We start from the raw sequence: 19,492 nt of genomic DNA, 5'->3' as shown, positions 1-19,492 counted from the left end.
CAAATTTGATGGGTTTGACAGGTAAAATACAAATACAACTGGCTAAAAGGACAGCGATAAGTCAAACATTTGCAGGGAAATTGTGGGAATTGGAAAAAATTGCAAGACCGCACATATATAGCAAATTTCCGAAGTGTCTGATTAGTTCTTAAATATGTTTAAAACAAGCTGCTGAACAAGTTTCTTCAAAATTATCGAAGAAGAAAAAATATTGTAGACTACAATACGGCTTTATTAAAATTGTTCAGTTCAATTACATTTTCAAGTCAGGAAAAGAGTGGTGATTAGAATTTTTCAAAACTTCCTTCACTTTGCATTTTGTTAACTGATACTGATATATACTATACTTCTAAAAGTACTCTTTCTTATGTCCTTATGTCAGAATAAGCATTTGTCTTTCAAATTCAGGTTTAATTGGGATTCAGCCCTTATGCTGATCATCTCTTGTGTGCTTGATGAAGCAATACAAAGGAGTTGTTGGGCAATTTAATCAAGATTGTTTGGCATGGTCTCAACAAGAACCGAGTAGTGAGCTCACAACCGGAACTCATGTCACCATTATAATCTTCTGTACACTTGATTATAAGATGTGGTTGCTTGGCAAAAGAGACTCAGTATAACTAGGAAAATGCAATTGAAGAAAATATAATGAATATATTTACACTGTTTTGACCTTTTTCACTCTCTGAAGTTCTCCTATATTACGTGGGAGGCTTGGAGAGGCTGTAGGCTGATGAAGGATGGCCCATTTTACATGTATCACTCAACATCAAGCATGTGTGTGTGCCATGGATTTTTGCATGATACACTTTACTGGGAAAAAATCACACAATTCTACAGAGTCATAGGCATGTAGTGTTATCGTGATCACCACACTGTAGTTACCAAACATGGCTCTGTGTCAGTAAAAAGAGCTTGAAGGCCTACTGAAACCCACTACTACCCACCACGCAGTCTGATAGTTTATATATCAATGATGAAATATTAACATTGTAACACATGCCAATACGGCCTTTTTAGTTTCCTAAATTGTAATTTTAAATTTCCTGGGAGTTTCTTCTTGAAAACGTCGCGTAATGATGACGTGTACGCGTGATGTTACGGGCTGTTAGGAAATATGAGCGCTGCACACACGCACACAGCTAAAAGTCGTCTGCTTCAATCGCATATATACACAGTATTTTGGAGATCTGTGTTCCTGAATCTTTTGCAATTTTTTCAATTAATATTGGCGAAGTTACAGTAGAAAGATGGAGTCGGGAAGCTTTGGGCCTTTACCCACACAAACACACGGTGATTCCTTGTTTAAAATTCCCGGAGGTGAAACTTTACTATGGATCAGAGCGCGGTCAAGCAAACATGGATCCCGACCGAATGTCAACAAGCAGGTTTCGGTGAGAAAATTGTGGTAAAAAGTCGCCCCGTGGACACACACCTCCGACTATCAGGTACTGTTAAACTCACTAAAACACTAGCAACACAATAGAAAGATAAGGGATTTCCCAGAATTATCCTAGTAAATGTGTCTAAAACCATCTGAATCCGTCCCAATGCAATCGCATTTTCTTTTTTTTTTTTCTAGTTCGTCGCTATCAATATCCTCAAACACGAATCTTTCATCCTCGCTCAAATGAATGGGGAAATTGTCGTTTTCTCGGTCCGAATAGCTCTTTTTGTTGGAGGCTCCCATTAAAAACAATGTGAATATGTGAGGAGCCATCAACATGTGACGTCATCGTCTGCGACTTCTGGTAAAGGCAGGGCTTTTCTGTTAGCGACCAAAAGTTGCAAACTTTATCGTGGATGTTTTCTACTAAATCCTTTTAGCAAAAATATGGCAATATCGCGAAATGATCACGTATGACACATACAATGGACCTGCTATCTCCGTTTAAATAAGAAAATCTCATTTCAGTAGGCCTTTAAATGTGTTTTTGAGTGTAGATTTTGAATATTGTCAGTATTGTGGTAGAATTCAGCTCTTACGGTGTACTCCTTGGGCCTGACCAAGAACAGGGTAGCAGCGAAGATTAAGCACATGCATTAGAGTCTTATCTGTAGGGCTTCTGACATTTTCATTTATGGATTAGTTCACGCTAAGGTCCCAAGTTGTACAAAATGTGATATTAAGCGTCCCTGCTATCTAAGCTCAATGGTAACATGAGTGTAGCAGATTTATTGGGCATCTAATTTGTATAGTATACACTTTCTCCAATTTTTTTTTTTTTTGGAAGTGCAGCAAAATGTAATTTTTTTCTACAAAATGTGTCCCATCGGTCCATTGTTTTAATATCATGAGTCAGAGACCTAATATTAACATTATATTCCTACAAAGTAGTTATGTCGATACCTAAAGTAGTTATGTCGACCTCTAGGATGTCTTCTTAGGGCTGCAGCTCTCTATTATTTTAATAATCGAGTAATCCGTCAATTATTTTGTTCCATTATTTGAGCAATCTGATAAAAGGGAAAATAGTTGAAATAACAATTTGTCTGTTTGCCTTAACCTTTATTATTTTTAAATAAAGAATGCAAATTATCATTATTGAAATTACAATTTTAACATGTGTGCATTGATGAAAATGAAAAAAAAACTCAAGTTCGCCGCTACACCCAAACACCATCGCTCTCATGTGTGTTCTATTGCAGCAGCTGTGTGGAAACTATGTACGTGTATTAAGTTTTGAGTTTAAATATTTTTTTTTAATTTTGATAGTCGTGCTCATTAAATGAATTGAAGAAAACAGAATATGCATCAGCTATTTTTTAATCATGTCGAATAATTAATCATTTCAACCCTATTCCTTCTTGTAATCTTTTTCTCCCACTTATCCTGTGCTGTGTCACAGGCAAGCTGAAGCCTTCCCCATGTGACTTTGAACGAGAGGGGGAGGGGTTCACCATGGACAGTTCTTCAGTGAAACACTAGTATAGGGGACATATGGTACACTTGTTTGGAACATCCCACAGGTGTGCAGGCTAATTGGGAACAAGTGGGTGCCATGATTGGGTATAAAAGCAGCTTCCATGAAATGCTAAGTCATTCACAAACAACGATAGGGCGAGGGTAACCAATTTGTAAGCAAATAGTCGAACAGTTTTAGAACATTTGTCAACGAGCTATCGCAAGGAATTTAGGGCTCTTACCATCTACGGTCTGTAAAATCATCAAAAGGTTCAAAGAATCTGGAGAAATCACTGCACGTAAGCGATGATATTATGGACTTTTGATCCCTCAGGCGGTACTGCATCAAAGACCGACATCAGTGTGTAAAGGATATCACCACATGGGCTCAGGAACACTACATAAAACCACTGTCAGTAACTACAGTTGGTCGCTACATCTGTAAGTGCAAGTTAAAACTACTATGCAAAGCAAAAGCCATTTATCAACAACACAAAGGAACGCCGCCGGCTTGGCTAGGCCCGAGCTCATCTAAGATGGACTGATGCAAAGTGGAAAAGTGTTCTGTGGTCTGACAAGTCCACATTTCAAATTATATTTGGAAACTGTGGACGTGGTGTCCTCCGGAACAAAGATGAAAATAACCATCCGGATTGTTATAGGCGCAAAGTTCAAAAGCCAGCATCTGTGATGGTATGCCCAAGGCATGGGTAATTTACACATCTGTGAAGGCACCATTAATGCTGAATGGTCCATACAGGTTTTGGAGCAACATATGTTGTCATCCAAGCAACGTTATCATGAACGCCCCTGCTTATTTCAGCAAAACAATGCCAAGCCACGTGTTACAACAGCATGGCTTAGTAGTAAAAGATTGCGGGTACTTTTCTGGCCCGCCTTCAGTCCAGACATGTCTCCCATCGAAAATGTGTGGCGCATTATGAAGTGTAAAATACGACAGCGTAGACCCCGGATTGTCGAACAACTTAAACTGTACATCAAGCAAGAATGGTAAAGAATTCCACTTTCAAAGCTTCGACAAATAGTTTCCTCAGTTCCCAAAGCTTTATTGAGTGTTGTTAATAGAAAATGTGATGTAACACAGTGGTGAACATGCTCTTTCCCAACTTCATTTGGCACGTGTTGCAGCCATGAAATTCTAAGTTAAATATTATTTGCAAAAAAAAAAAAAAATGTATGAGTTTGAACATCAAATATCTTATCTTTGTAGTGCATTCAACTGAATATGGGTTGAAAAGGATTTGCAAATCATTGTATTCCGTTTATATTTACATCTAACACAATTTCCCAACTCATATGGAAACAGGGTTTGTATTATTTTTTTCATTAATGGGACAGGATGATATCCTGAAAGCGTGATTGGCTTGGAGTTCTACTGCGATGTTTTTGTGTTTCTTCTATATTTTCGACACTTGCACATAATTACACAAGAGTCGTGCGAGTCCTCTGTCAGGTGTCCCGCTGGGGCTGTCAGTCAACAAGATGCGTAGGCTGAGCTTGTTATCTTTGCTCCATTAAGCTGATTCACAACTTCGCCACTGATCCATGGGACCTTGGCATGCACCGCACACTGGAGATGAAATGGGACAGGATGCCTGACATCTTTTACCGTGACTCTTTCCTCAGAGGTCTCCCTGTTCAAATTACACATCTATAAAGTGAGGGAAGGTATGTGACCGTATGGTTTATGAATCCGCAATGGCCTTGACAAAGGATACAGTATGTTCAGAGGGTAGGTGCATACGGCTTCAAAGTGTGTAAATTGCCGAGTCAGCCTCTTAAAACATGATCAAAACTGTTGTATTTTGGACTCCAGGTTCTGGGTTCCCGGTTCAATTCCTGCTTCTACCATCCAAGTCACTCCTGTTGTATTTTTGGGCAAGACACTTCATTCTTACTCCCAGCGCCACTCATGTATGAATGTGAATGAACAGGGGTCTCAAACTCACCTTACCTGGGGGCCAGAGTTTGGGTGAGGCTGGGCCGCAAGAAAATATTTCTTAAAGAATTGTTTGCATACTCTTCAGCATGTCTAGTTGTATAATGACGTTTCAAATTGTATCCCTTGCGCAACTTTCTCTGTGCAAATAAATAAATATATTTGTATTTAGCCGACGCACGGAGAATAATGGTAATTCCGCAATGTGTGTCGTTCCGCTTTTCCTCCCTGCAGCAACATGGTGGTCGGCGGATAATCCGGCGGATTATCTTCTCGCTACCGGGATAGCGAGCGTAAAAAAGTGATGGCTCCCGGAGTGTTATCCGGCATCATATAGAAATATATGTAGTGTTCATCATGTGAGGCAATACAAATTAAACAATAAAAAAAAAAAAACAACGGTTATTTGTAAATTATGGTGGAAAATAAGTATTTGGTCAACCATGGATGGAAGGAGGTTTTGGCTCAAAATCTCACGATACATGGCCCCATTCATTCTTTCCTTAACACGGATCAATCGTCCTGTCCCTTTAGCAGAAAAACAGCCCCAAAGCATGATGTTTCCACCCCCATGCTTCACAGTCGGTATGGTGTTCTTGGGATGCAACTCAGTATTCTTCTTCCTCCAAACACAACGAGTTGAGTTTATACCAAAATGGATACATGGATGATACAGCAGAGGATTGGGAGAATGTCATGTGGTCAGATGAAACCAAAATAAAACTTTTTGGTATAAACTCAACTTGTCGTGTTTGGAGGAAGAAGAATACTGAGTTGCACCCCAAGAACACCACACCTACTGTGAAGCATGGGGGTGGAAACATCATGCTTTGGGGCTGTTCTTCTGCTAAGGGGACAGGACGACTGATCCGTGTTAAGGAAAGAATGAACCCGGCCATGTATCGTGAGATTTTGAGGCAAAAGTGAGAGCTTTGAATGGTTGACCAAAAACTTATTTTCCACCATAATTTACAAATAAATTCTTTAAAATTCCTAAAATATGAATTCCTGGATTTTTTTTTTCACATTCTGTCTCTCACAGTTGAAGTGTACCTATGATGAAAATTACAGACCTCTGTCATCATTTTAAGTGGGAGAACTTGCACAATCGGTGGCTGACTAAATACTTTTTCTGACCACGACTGTATGTGCTGATCATCAAAACCCCCACACTATTGGGAGGAGAATACACACATTATTTTAAGTTGTTTGTACCAACCTTAACTTGCTTGTATATATTTTGTTTGCAGAAGTGTAAGTGAGGGGACATCCTCAAAGAAAGATGAGGAAGAGCCGGAGTGTCCTCACAGTGTCTCCTAACAATGTAAGTCATCATCGTCTGTACATACATGTTTGAAACTTAATTAATAATACAGCTCAAGGTAAGGGGCATGGCACAAAGGGATGTTTTGTTCTTGAAAATAATTTTGGTGACTGTGCGAAAAGGTTGAACCCTCTAAGGCAGTGGTTCTCAAATGGGGGTACGCGTACCCCTGGGGGTACTTGAAGGTATGCCAAGGGGTACGTGAGTTTTTTTTTTTTTAATATTCTAAAAATAGAAACAATTCAAAAATCCTTTATAAATATATTTATTGAATAATACTTCAACAAAATATGAATTTAAGTTCATAAACTGTGAAAAGAAATGCAACAATGCAATATTCAGTGTTGACAGCTAGATTTTTTGTGGACATGTTCCATGAATATTGATGTTAAAGATTAGTTATTTTGTGAAGAAATGTTTAGAATTAAGTTGATGAATCCAGATGGATCTCTATTACAATCCCCAAAGAGGGCACTTTAAGTTGATGATTACTTCTATGTGTAGAAATCTTTATTTATAATTGAATCACTTGTTTATTTTTCAACAAGTTATTTTTACATCTTTTTTCCAAATAGTTCAAGAAATACCACTACAAATGAGCAATATTTTGCCCTGGTATACATTTTAATAAATCAGAAACTGATGACATAGTGCTGTATTTTACTTCTTTATCTCTTTTTTTCAACCAAAAATGCTTTGCTCTGATTAGGGGCAGAGGTGGGTAGAGTAGCCAGAAATTGTACTCAAGAGTACTGTTACTTTAGAGATTTATTACTCAAGTAAAAGTAAGGAGTAGTCACTCAAATATTTACTTGAGTAAAAGTAAAAAGTATGTTGTGAAAAAACTACTCGAGTACTGAGTAACTGATGAGTAACCTGTTTGTTTAATGATTACGGCAACAAATAATGCACAAAAACATAAAAATAGCAACGAGCAAATGAAATTCGGAGCCAGGATTATCTCTTAAGCAACTAAAACAATAATATATATTAAATAATAGTACATTAAAATAAAAAACATTAAGGGACATTGAGCTACAATAACTTAACAGCACCATAGGCTCAGTAGGCATTGATTGATTGATTGATTGATTGATTGATTGATTGATTGAAACCTGTATTAGTAGATTGCAGTACAGTACATATTCCGTACAATTGACCACTAAATGGTAACACCCCAATAAGTTTTTCAACGTTAATCAATTGCTTAATAAATGACCAAGTCGAGGTGATCTACCTCATCTATACATATACATACATACACATATCATATACATACACACAGATATCATATATATATATATATATATATATATATATATATATATATATATATATATATATATATATATATATATATGTATGTATATATATATATATATATATATATATATATATATATATATACATACATACATACATTTATATATCATTTATATTTATTTATTTTGCCGTTTTTGTTGACATGTTAAAGGTGTTTTAATGAATATACATGCATGTTTAACATATAGATTCCTATCTTTCATGAAGACAAGAATAGAAGTTGGTGTATTACCTGATTCTGATGACTTGCATTGATTGGAATCAGACAGTATTGCTGATAACGTCCATGTTTTCAAATGGAGGAGAAAAAAGTCCTCCTCTCTGTCTAATACCACATAAAAGTCGTTGGTTTTTGGCATCTTATTTGTCCAGCTTCCATATTGTTTTTTATACACTTTACAAGAAATACATTGGCGGCAAACTCCGTAGCTTGCTAGCTTGTTTGGGCTGGCTTTCGAAGACTCTTATTTAGTTAGCGCAGGCGCGATGAAGCGGCGCTTTTATTGTGAAGACAGGAACTGTGCAATCAGTCTTTAGGCTTTTGACGGGAAGTACGGTTGAAATAAAAAGTGTCTTTTTTCCTTTTCACTTTTGATTGATTGATTGAAACTTTTATTAGTATGTTGCACAGTACAGTACATATTCCGTACAATTGACCACTAAATGGTAACACCCCAATAAGTTTGTCAACATGTTTAAGTCAGGTTTTACGTATCACGGTCATGTGACCGCCTGGCTCTGTTTGATTCGTCCAACGTCACCAGTGACTGCATGTGATTGGTGAAACGCAGGCATGCGCAGTTCCTACTTTGAAAAACCAAAACAAACATTAATAGATCGATAAAAAAAGTAGCGAGTAGCAAGCTGAATGTAGATAAATGGAGCGGAGTAAAAGTAGCGTTTCTTCTCTATAAATATACTCAAGTAAAAGTAAAAGTATGTTGCATAAAAACTACTCTTAGAAGTACAATTTATCCCAAAAGTTACTCAAGTAAATGTAACGCGTTACTACCCACCTCTGATTAGGGGGGTACTTGAATCAAAAAAATGTTCACAGGGGGTACATCACTGAAAAAAGGTTGGGAACCACTGCTCTAAGGCTCACAGAGAGTTGTTAAAACCTTAACCCCATTCATTACAAAAGATGAAATAAAGAGGTGTAAAGGATACAATGAGGATATACTGTAATGAGGGTTAGAAATTGTCACAGATGAGAATAAAGGACTGGGGAGCTCAATAATTAGGCAAACGTGAAGCATAATAATCGCTTTAGTGCATGTTCTGAAGGACCAAAAAAAAGCATCGATAAGGTGAAAGAACAAAATAATGAGACCCAAGTACTAATGACTATGGTCTGCTGCGGTCTGACAGACAGTGGCTAGATACATACTGTACAGTACATCACTTTTAGAAGCAGGAACTAGGGAGAAATGAGGGGCACCATGTTCAAGAGGTTCCCCTTTATCAGATATTACGTAAAACTTTGTGTAAATGAACAACCATATGACCCAAATAATGTATGTGTTTCATTTGAAAGGGACCCGATGACGCAATGCACAATTTTTTCTATCAGATATGACCTGTTTTTGTGCATTTGGGATCCACTAAAGTCCTCATAAATTCACATGCATGCTAAAATCCTTTGCTGTTGCCATTTCTAATTAAAGGTAGCGTATCGTTCCAAGTTATATCTTTTAATGGACTCTATATGGAAGCGCTAAAAAGTTACAACATGGCTGAAGAAGACACCATTGTAGGGGGCTTGGCCTGGAGAAGGGCTTTAGCCTGTAAATAATATCGCCCACAAAAGGGTTCATTCTGAAGAGGCGGTCAGAAAGCGGCTTGAAGATGTTCTGTAAAACTGAATCTATGCATCAATTCGACCAAAGCAGTTATATATTCAATTCAAAAATCTTTATTAATCCCTCAAGGGTCAATTCATTTTGAGCAACAGGTTGCCGTGGTTCACAAAGCCTACATGGCTCTCAATAAATAAAAAGTCAACAACGCGTAAACAATACAACACTCTGAAAAATGCAAAAGTTTAAGAGTTCAAGAGTTTGGCTGCAGAGGGGACGAATGATTTGGAAAAGCGGTATGTTTTACACAATGGAAGGGCATAACATATACTTGCCAACCTTGAGACCTCCGATTTTGGGAGGTGTGGGGTGGGGGGCGGGGGGCGTGGTTAAGAGGGGGTGGCGTATAATTCACCAACTCGAGTATTTCAAATATATTTCATGTATATATATATGCATATATATATGTATGAAATACTTGACTTCAACTGAATTCTAGCTTTATATATTTATTTTATTATTCATATAAATAAAAGAAATAGTTTAATTTCAGACGGCACCTATCAAATACACAGTAATAAAAACACAGTTGTTCTACTAACTACTGTGCTTGCTGGTTACTAAAAAACCACAACAACACTTACCTTTCACTATTTGAGTAACCTTTGTTCTGCCATTTGCGTACTGGCGAGCGATCTCCGAATCCGGGAACATACTTTACGGATTTGTTGTAGACATCCGCAAATGAGAACGGGATGTTGCTTCCAGCTATCAGCATAGCCATTTTTGTCTCAGCATAAGATACACCATCGGGTCTCCATTTTGCGAGGTGGCCCATAATACTGGGTTGTGAACGATGCTGCGCTGCGGACGCTTTGTGCTTCGCTGACTGACCGTTCATGACTGAGTATATCCGTTCACCGTGTTCAATGGAGAAGTCTGTTCTGCAAAATTTACAGGCAACATACCCTTCCCCTTTGAACTCTCCTGGATAAACTGAAATTCTTGTTTCCAATCGTTCTGGAACTTGCAAGCGTATTTTTTCTATTTGCTCGTCAACGTTGTAATATATTGGGTTGGAGTCAATAACCAGGCGACATGATGAAGTTACGTCTCTTTACTGTGGGCTTCAGACCAAACTCCCTAATGCATGTTCCTTGACTGCACTTAAATGTAGAATATATTTCTATTCTATTCTATGTATAGATGGCAGTATTGTCCTGTCTAAGAGGGTCACAACATTGAGTCAGGTGCTCATGGAGCTGGAGTGGGCGTGGCTTCCAGCGCCATCTAAATTTCGGGAGATTTTTGGGAGAAAATTTGTCTCCTTCCGGGAGAGGCGGTGAATTTCGGGAGTCTCCCAGAAAATCCGGGAGGGTTGGCAAGTATGGCATAATGTCCCCCTAAAGGCAACAGTTAGAATTCCCTTGCAAGGACATTGCTCAGGGAGACTAAAATGCTCTTTGCTTTGCGGAGGATTTGCTGGTTGCAGAAGAAGTTTACTCTTAAGTTTTACTCCGGTAATCTTAGAGCAAGACTTAACAATACTAGACTGTTTCGATCTTTAACTGAAAGACAGTGAAACCAACAAATAAAAGAAAAACACATAAGGGGACTGCGTGACACAGTTGGTAGAGTGGCCGTTCCAGCAACATGAGGGTTCCTGGTTCGATCCCCAGCTTCTACCAACTTAGTCATGTTTGTTGTGTCCTTGAGCAAGACACTTCATCCTTGCTCCTGATGGTTCGTGGTTAGGGCCTGGCAAGTGTGTGTGAATGTGGAAATAGTGTCGCACTTCGGTCCCCTAGAGGGGGGGGGGGGTTGCCCACATCTGAGGTCCTCTCCAAGGTTTCTCATAGTCAGCATTGCCACTGGCATCCCACTGGATGTGAATTCTCCCTGCCCACTGGGTGTGAGTTTTCCTTGCCCTTTTGTGGGTTCTTCCGAGGATGTTGTAGTCGTAATGATTTGTGCAGTCCTTTGAGACATTTGTGATTTGGGGCTATACAAATAAACATTGATTGATGATTGATTGAAAGCGCTCTGAGTACCTTGAAGGTAGAAAAGCACTGTGGAGGTTGCCCTCCTGGAGGTTCTTCAGACCACCAAGCACCGACATGAGAGCCCGTTTTAGGGTTACAATATTGTTTTATTTTTCAATAAGTCTCTCAGTTGCTTTCCAGCAATTGTCTTTTTCCTCTTACGCTCTCGCTCACGCTCTGGCTCCAGCTCCAGCTCCAATTTCGTCTCTCCTCCTGGTTGCTGCTTATAACAGAGCGACAGGTGATTAGATAACAAGGCCCAGGTGGCCCATCTACGCACCTGTCGCTAATTTCGAGGCCGGTCCTGGCAAACCCCGCTTTGCTGCAGGCCACGCCCCCCTCCACAAGCACTATACAAGTATAATCCATTTACCATAAGACTCTCAATAAACGTTTGATAGAAATGACAGAGTATAACATGCCTGAGAGTGAAATAATTTATTTTTAGACCACAAGGAAGTGTTTAAAATGTAAGCAAATATAATAATGACCCCTTTAATGTAAGATTCTTTTGAAATGAGTACACTCGGTGCACTCATGCTTCCAGCTGCACTTACAGTCGCAGTGGTTGTGGGTGTTTGATAACATATTGCTCAAATAGTCCACAGCAGAGAATGTGGGTGTGCATTACTCAGGATCATCTCCTGATGTAAGTTTGAACAATGTGTGCTTTTCATTCTGTATGAAAATCAATGTTTTCCTGGCTGTGTAACGTGAAGGCCCCACATTACTTTGTGTGTGTGGCACGAAGCGCTACGCCGCACTTTATCCAGTTTTGACATATATTGTATCTCTGCACTTGTTGAGGTTGATTTAGATGCAGTATATCAGTTACAACCATGTAGCATTTAAGAAAATGTTATCAACACTAGCATAGCTATGTAAGCTACAGTGCTAAAATTACAGTGACATAACCTGCTTAGTGGCCTTTTGGTTAGAGTGTCCGCCCTGAGTTCAAACCTTGGTCGAGTCATGCCAAAGACTATAAAACTCATTACCCATTACCTCCCTGCATCAAAGGTTGGAATTGGGGGGTTAAAGGCCTACTGAAACCCACTACTACCGACCACGCAGTCTGATAGTTTATATATCAATGATGAAATATTAACATTGCAACACATGCCAATGCGGCCTTTTTAGTTTACTAAATTGCAATTTTAAATTTCCTGTGAAGTGTCGTGTTGAAAACGTTGCGGTACGATGACTCGTATGATGACGCGTGCGTTTGACGTCTCGGGTTGTAGCGGACATTATTTTCCAGCCCGATCCAAGCTATACTGTAAGTTGTCTGCTTTAATCGCATAATTACACTGTATTCTGGACATCTGTGTTGCTGAATCTTTTGCAATTTGCTCAATTAATGATGGGGAAGTCAAAGTAGAAAGATGGAAATGGGAAGCTTTTAGTGTTTAGCCACACAAACACACGGTGTTTCCTTGTCTAAAATTCCCGGAGGTGAAGCTTTACTATGGATCAGAGCGGTCAAGCGAACATGGATCCCGACTACATTTAAATCGGCAGTTTTCGGTGAGAAAATTGTGGTAATAAGTCGGCTCTTACCGGAGATCAGCGGAGCCAGCGTCCTCCTGCAGCTGCCGTGACTTCCCCCAGAGACTCTGGCGTCAAACCACCCGTGGCCACACCCCTCCGACTTTCAGGTACTATTTAACTCACTAAAACACTAGCAACACATTAGGCAGATAAGGGATTTCCCAGAATTATCCTAGTAAATGTGTCTAAAAACATCTGAATCGCTCCCACTGCAATTACCTTTTTTTTTTTCTAGTCCTTCACTCTAAATTTCCTCATCAACGAATCTTTCATCCTCTCTCAAATTAATGGGGAAATTGTCGCTTTCTCGTTCCGAATAGCTCTAGCTGCTGCTGGCTATGAATGTAAACAATGTGAGGATGTGAGGAGCCCTACAACGCACATCGTCTGCTACTTCCGGTAAAGGCAAGGCTTTTTTTATTAGCGACCAAAAGTTGCAAACTTTATCGTCGATGTGCTCTACCAAATCCTTTCAGCAAAAATATGGCAGTATCGCAAAATGATCAAGTATGACACATAGAATGGACCTGCTATCCCCGTTTAAATAAGAACATCTCATTTCAGTAGGCCTTTAAACTTACCAGTCTGAAAATGAACACACCAATTAGTACCATGTGATGCTGTTAAAAGTGATGTTTGATGGTCTCACGGCTGCTATCCAGGCTAGTCGCGCTTTTTTAGATCCCGAGTTCTTTGGCTTTGCTTTCAATGGCAAAAATCTCACCAAATCGTTTTTTTTTTCTAAAGCGATCATGACAAGGATTGTGGCAGTTAATGCTGCATGTTCACGCCATGTTTGGAACTTCTTTTAAAGAAAAGAAAACAAACTTTAGCGCAGAGTGCTGCATTTAGCCATGTAAATAGGCTAGAGGCCAGCAAGACAATGCAGTGCGTTTACTACGTAACACTTTCAAGCTCAATTGTGCAACATTGCAGTTGACGTTTTGTAGAGATTTGTTTGGTGCACTTGATTGATTACAAATGGGAACGATTCAGTCCTGCGACGTGTTTTGTCTTTGTTGTGTTGCAGTACTGAAGTGTGCCTATGAATGGTTTGATGATTGGACTCCAATCATGAACACTCTGTGGATTGGTTGCTAAAAATTATGAGTGTGTGTCTGCTTGTTCCTGAATTTGTGCCACCATTTGTTTGAGTGACTGTGTTAGGAATTTAACAATAGGAACATTTTGTATTATGATCAATCAATCAATCGAATGATATTCATATAGCTCCTAATCACAAATGTCTCAAAGGGCTTCACAAACCACAACAACATCCTCGGATCTGCTCCCACATCAGGGCAAGAAAGAAACCTTGGAAGGGACCGCAGATGTACCCCCCACCACCCTGGATGACCGGTGCAAGGGATGCCGAGTGGATTTGATTAATAACGTGAGAGTCCAGACCTTAGATAGATAGATAGATAGTACTTTATTTATTCCGTCAGGAGAGTTCCTTCAGGAAAATTACAATTTTCAGCACAATCCCATTCAAAATCAGACAAACATTAAAGGGAGACAGAACAGGATCGCTGACGGGTCTGCCGGCTTCCAGCGCCCCTTACAAAAAAAGATGAGATACAGGTAAACAAGGGGGGGGAGAAAAAAATAGAAGATTAAAATAAAATAAAACAATCGGTCTTAGCCTGGGCCCTGGAGAGGGGGTGCAGACTGAGGCCAAGGGAAAAAAACAACAACTCATAGCCATAGTACACATCCCTCTTACATGTGTGTAAGAGGGAAACATCAAACATCAAAGAACACATAGGACATTAAAGACATTAAAGCAGCAGATACAACCAGACACTTCTACATACAGCTATGAATAAAAAGTAAAAGAAACATATCCACTGTGGTGGCCTCTGCGGTATTCCACGCCATCGTCCGCTGGGGTGGAAGGAGGATGGCCAGAGACAGGAGCAGACCCAACAAAGCAACCAAGACAGCCGACTCCACTCTCGGCCAGTGTCCAGTCCGCATGGATGAGCGATGATACGTCCAAGGAGACTGAGGTGTCCGACACCTGCTCACCCAGCCAAGACACCGCGAAGCCTCTCCGTCCCAGCGCTCAGTGCCAGCTCCGCAGCCCTATCCCCTCATCCGCATCTCCTCCAGTCCCTCCAAAGCGACTCCGGTGTGGCAGAGACCCAGCAGCTGGTCTCCATGGCCAAAAGGCTCCCGGGAGGCAGATCCAGAAGTCCACAAAAAAAGCACCACAGAGGTCACGAAAGTGACACCCCTTGTCACACAGTCCCAAAGGGTCCCGGACCAAAAGGCAAAAAAATATAATAACACATGAAAACAAGAGGGAAACACAAAAGGATGACACAAGAGCACAGAGCTCCTGCCTACAGCAGCCACTACAGCAGCGCCATCTTGGGAAAAAAAAAAAAAAAAAAAAGGCCAGCAGGGGATCCTCTTGCATTTAGACAAGTCAGCAGCACAGAGACGTCACCAACTGATGCACAAAATAGTGGTCCACCCTGGGTCCAGACTTGGAACAGCTAGCGTTTCCTCTGTGGAAACGGATCCGTGGCCACCTAAAAGCCTCTCCACATAGGAGAGGGGGGCAGAGCAGAAAAGAGAGAGGGCAGATCAAGTGGTCTAAGAAATTGCTAGGGTGTATAAATGAGTTATTATTAGTTCTGACAAAATAATACAGCCATGAATGACTAACAGCCAAATTAGGAGTCTTTGTAACCTCTTTTTAAAATGATTCTGGTCATGATCTCTCATGACATTTACTATTTGTTTCTAGTATTTTGTTTTATTTCATGTTCAGAACTTTAGTTTCCATTTCCTGTCTACCATCTTCTCCTGTCCAAACTATTGCTCCCTCACCTGTCCCTGATTGGCAATCAGTACACGCCTGTTCCTGGTAGCCGATCAGGATGCTGTTTATGCCAGCCTTGTCCTCTGAACAAGGCTGCATCATTGTGTTTTGTGTAGCTTTGCGATGCTTCTTGGCCTTTTTTTGTACACATCCCTGCCAAACTGTTGTTTGCTATTAAATTAGGGCTGTCAAGGTGAACAAGTTAACTATAATTTCATTTAACTTCACAATTTTTTTAACGGTTAACGTGCACACGTCCTGTCTGACCCTCGTTTCATTCCATAGCGTGGGGTGAATTTAGCTTCGTTCAGTTATTGTTGAGCCACAGGTGGGGAAAAAAATAGTGAGGATAGGTGGGCAAAGAAAAGGGTATATAATGGGAAGTCCAGGTCAAAGCCATGGAAACTTGCTCTTCAGACAAAACAACACTATTTTAATCTATGATTGCCATGAGTCGTCATTGCTGGGGCTAATGTCTGCTGAGAAGTGGAGCTTCACTTCTGTGTTTCAGAATACTGTTTAGTGCATTAATAACATAAAAAATGTACAAACCCCGTTTCCATATGAGTTGGGAAATTGTGTCAGATGTAATTATAAACGGAATACAATGATTTGCAAATCCTTTTCAACCCATATTCAGTTGAATATGCTACAAAGACAACATGTTTAAAGTGAAAACTGATAAACATTTTTTTTTTTGGCAAATAATCATTAATTTTAGAATTTGATGCCAGCAACACATGACAAAGAAGTTGGGAAAGGTGGCAATAAATACTGATAAAGTTGAGGAATGCTCATCAAACACTTATCTGGAACATCCCACAGGTGTGCAAGCTAACTGGGAACATGTGGGTGCCATGATTGGGTATAAAAACAGCTTCCATGAAATGCTAAGTAATTCACAATCAAGGATGGGGTGAGGCTCACCAATTTGTAAGTAAATTGTCGAACAGTTTTAGAACAACATTTCTCAACAAGCTATTGCAAGGAATTTAGGGATTTTACCATATACGGTCCGTAAAATCATCAAAAGGTTCAGAGAATCTGGAGAAATCACTCCACGTAAGCGATGATATTACGGAACTTTGATCCCTCAGGCGGTACTGCATCAAAAACCGACATCAGTGTGTAAAGGATATCACCACACAGGCTCAGGAACACTTCATAAAACCACTCTCAGTAACTACAGTTGGTCGCTACATCTGTAAGTGAAGGTTAAAACAAAGCCATTTATCAACAACACAAAGGAACGCCGCCGGCTTGTCTGGGCCCGAGCTCATCTAAGATGGACTAATGCAAAGTGGAAAAGTGTTCTGTGGTCTGACGAGTCCACATTTCAAATTTATATTTAGAAATTGTAGACGTGGTGTCCTCCGAAACAAAGAGGAAAATAACCATCCGTATTGTTATAGGCGCAAAGTTCAAAAGCCAGCATCTGTGATGGTATGGGGGTGTATTAGTGCCCAAGGCATGGGTAACTTACACAACTGTGAAGGCACCATTAATGCTGAATGGTCCATACAGGTTTTGGAGCAACATATGTTGTCATCCAAGCGACGTTATTATGGACGCCCCTGCTTATTTCAGCAAAACAATGCCGAGCCACTTGTTACAACAGCGTGGCTTCGTAGTAAAATAGTGCGGGTACTTTCCTGGCCCGCCTGCAGTCCAGACATGTCTCCCATCGAAAATGTGTGGGGCATTATGAAGCGTAAATGTGCCTCACAATACGAAGGTCCTGAGTTGTCCTCGGTTCAATCCCGGGCTCGGGATCTTTCTGTGTGGAGTTTGCATGTTCTCCCCGTGACTGCGTGGGTTCCCTCTGGGTACTCCGGCTTCCTCCCACTTCCAAAGACATGCACCTGGGGATAGGTTGATTGGCAACACTAAATTGGCCCTAGTGTGTGAATATGAGTGTGAATGTTTTCTGTCTGTCTGTGTTGGCCCTGTGATGAGATGGCGACTTGTCTAGGGTGTACACCGCCTTCCGCCCGAATGCAGCTGAGATAGGCTCCAGCGACCCTGAACGGGACAAGTGGTGGAAAACGGATGGATGGATTTTTGTGGCAAGTTAAAATATAGTGTATATTCTTTTATAACACGATCTGGTCAATAGTCCTCAATTACAGAATGATTAGAAGACTGAATATTACACTTTATGAATAAATACAGAAGGTTAAATGGTAAATGGATTATACTTGAGTAGTGATTTTTTACCTTAATACATTGTCATGCAGCGATACGAATATCCTATATTTGTACCACATGTAATGTACAGAATATCAGAAACATTTATTCAGGTATAAATATTACAGATTACATTACTAAACATATTTTACATTCAAACACCATGATCGTAACAATCCATAGAACTGTGACAACATGTAAACATGGTGTCACTCCTCATCTGAATGCAAGTGCTCCTATTGTAGAAATATGAAATTCTGTCAGTAGGGATGATGCTTGTTAAAAATGATCGATTTCGATGCCATCATCGAATCCTCTTATCGAACCGATTCCTTATCGATTCTGTTATTGAATCCAGGTAGGTTGTTGTATATGGGAAAAAAAGCACACAATACTTGGTTTGACAAAAGCTGACTTATTTTTTGAGAATAAAATAAAATAAAACAAACAAATCTTGACTGTTGTTACCCACCCAAATTTTTTTAAATAAAATAAATAAATATTGACTGTTAGTGCCCCTTTAAGTGGGCCACCTAAGAAAAACACATGCAGGGAAAATCCTGCATTCATTTGTGTTGTACAGCAATTTACATTTGAAAGAAAACTCAGCGTAATGGTGTTGTTTACTTTTTGCTCCATTACCTGTCAGCAAAATACAATTATTAACCTACTTGTATTCCTCTGTGTTCACCAAGTTGAAGGGGAGGAGATTTTTCATCATCATTCTCGTCAGCTTGCGAGTAATTTATTTACTCTCCTCCTCACTTATCTTGCTGGCTGTCATGAATGTCATCATCTGAAATAGGATAACGTTAACATTATCGTAATTCACATGTTGCAAGCATTAGTTTATTAGACAGACCTGCAAACTGAGGAATGATGTAGGCTACAAGAAACCATTAACCTTATCAGACATATAGGCTAACGTTACCGTTAGCTACTGACTATGCTTAGGTAACCTTAGTCTAGCTAACATTACTGCAGTCCTGGTTGCCATAAGAGGTAACGTTATTTTAGCCTAAAGGCTACAAGTGAGCAGATATGGAATTGAACCGGCAACAGTTAACGTCACTATCATTGGGACTGCAGGTTGAAGCAGAGGAAGAGGTGCGTGCTTCGTCATCTCTGTCGCTGCTTCTCCACGACACCTTTCTCTAACCTTCAGGTTATGTACGGCCTGAACATGTTTCAACCTGTTTGTCGTACTGCTCCCCCTTACAGGAAAGCAAAGCCTGGCAATGACTGCACATAACCGTTTCCTCGTCATTTTTCTTAGTTAAGTGAAGCCATGCTTCGGAGCCTTTTTTCCGGTCCATTGTTGTTGCTGCTTCTGTATCTGCCGCCGAATGACTGAGCTACATCATTTTCTGTGACGTGCCACAGGAAGTTGTGGCACCGGATTCGCTCCCAGGGATTCGAATAAACAACCAAATATTTTTATTTCGTATAGTAGCTTCAATAAGGGTAACCGTGTCTCAAAAAGGGATTCAAAGCCATGGAATCGGTTCTTTTCTTATCAAACAATCGGCATCATCCCTATCCGTCAGTGATACACGAACAAACGCACT

General features: G+C 40.1%; 1 protein-coding gene across 1 annotated transcript in view; it reads left to right on the top strand.

The window, feature by feature from the left end:
• The window catches only part of pde4ba (phosphodiesterase 4B, cAMP-specific a), a 530,844-nt gene that overhangs the window by 40,427 nt on the left and 470,925 nt on the right, over positions 1 to 19,492 (top strand). Inside the window, exon 2 of the mRNA XM_061883737.1 lies at positions 6,116 to 6,189. Within this exon, the coding sequence (XP_061739721.1) occupies positions 6,148 to 6,189 (42 nt within the window). The 5' untranslated portion in view covers positions 6,116 to 6,147. The remainder of the gene's footprint in view (positions 1 to 6,115; positions 6,190 to 19,492) is intronic.

Source organism: Nerophis ophidion, linkage group LG22, assembly GCF_033978795.1.
Source record: "Nerophis ophidion isolate RoL-2023_Sa linkage group LG22, RoL_Noph_v1.0, whole genome shotgun sequence".
NCBI classification, from domain to species: Eukaryota; Metazoa; Chordata; class Actinopteri; order Syngnathiformes; family Syngnathidae; genus Nerophis; species Nerophis ophidion.
The sequence above is the reverse complement of the archived record's forward strand: the minus strand, read 5'-3'. Positions and strand labels throughout refer to the sequence as shown.